The sequence below is a fragment of the Alexandromys fortis genome, unplaced genomic scaffold (genome assembly GCF_014885135.2).
Source record: "Alexandromys fortis isolate MF-2015 unplaced genomic scaffold, M_Fortis_MF-2015_v1.1 scaffold_120, whole genome shotgun sequence".
Taxonomy (NCBI): Eukaryota; Metazoa; Chordata; class Mammalia; order Rodentia; family Cricetidae; genus Alexandromys; species Alexandromys fortis.
The window spans coordinates 226,299-226,848 of NW_026067999.1; the positions used below are offsets into that span (position 1 = coordinate 226,299).

Consider the following 550-nt stretch of genomic DNA (forward strand, 5'->3'; position numbering starts at 1 on the left):
TCTCCTTGGGGGCGACCTCCCCCTTGGCCTCAGCTTCCTGGCTAGGGGGCGCTGGCTCGATGGCGTCGCCAGTAGCCCCAGCTGCCTCATCTGTTCCGTTCACGGGTGGTGACTCCCCTTCACCCTTGGGGGTTAAGTCTCCATTGCTTTTCACATGGCCATTCTCCTGTCCGTTGGCCTTCGCGGGGGAAGCGCCCGCTGCCTCCTCGGCGGTCACGTCGCCCCGGGGAGCCTTGGAGCTCTGGCTGCCCATGATGGGGGTCTGTTGGGGGCGCCCGGAGCCGCCCCGCGCTGGCGCCGCAGAGGATAGTTCGGCTGGGACGGCCGGGCGGGCGGAGGGGTGGGGCTGCGTCCGAGGGGGAAGGGGTACGGGGGCAAAGCGCGCTGCACCCCCGCTCCGCAGCCGACCTGCTAGCTGCGCCCGCCGCCGCTGCGCTCCGCGCCAGAATGCCCGAAATTTTTTACTTTTCTCACTTTTAATTTGGGTCAATTTTGGACTTTCAGTGGCTGAAGTAGTAGTGACAGGGATGGTTCCCATTTACTTAGCTCT

At 65.1% G+C, this 550-nt stretch overlaps 1 protein-coding gene across 1 annotated transcript in view; it reads right to left on the reverse strand.

Moving 5' to 3' along the window:
• The window catches only part of LOC126512722 (MARCKS-related protein-like), a 1,429-nt gene extending 1,091 nt beyond the window's left edge, over positions 1-338 (reverse strand). The window contains exon 1 of the mRNA XM_050160653.1: positions 1-338. Within this exon, the coding sequence (XP_050016610.1) occupies positions 1-253 (253 nt within the window). The 5' untranslated portion in view covers positions 254-338.
• Positions 339-550: the final 212 nt, after the last annotated feature.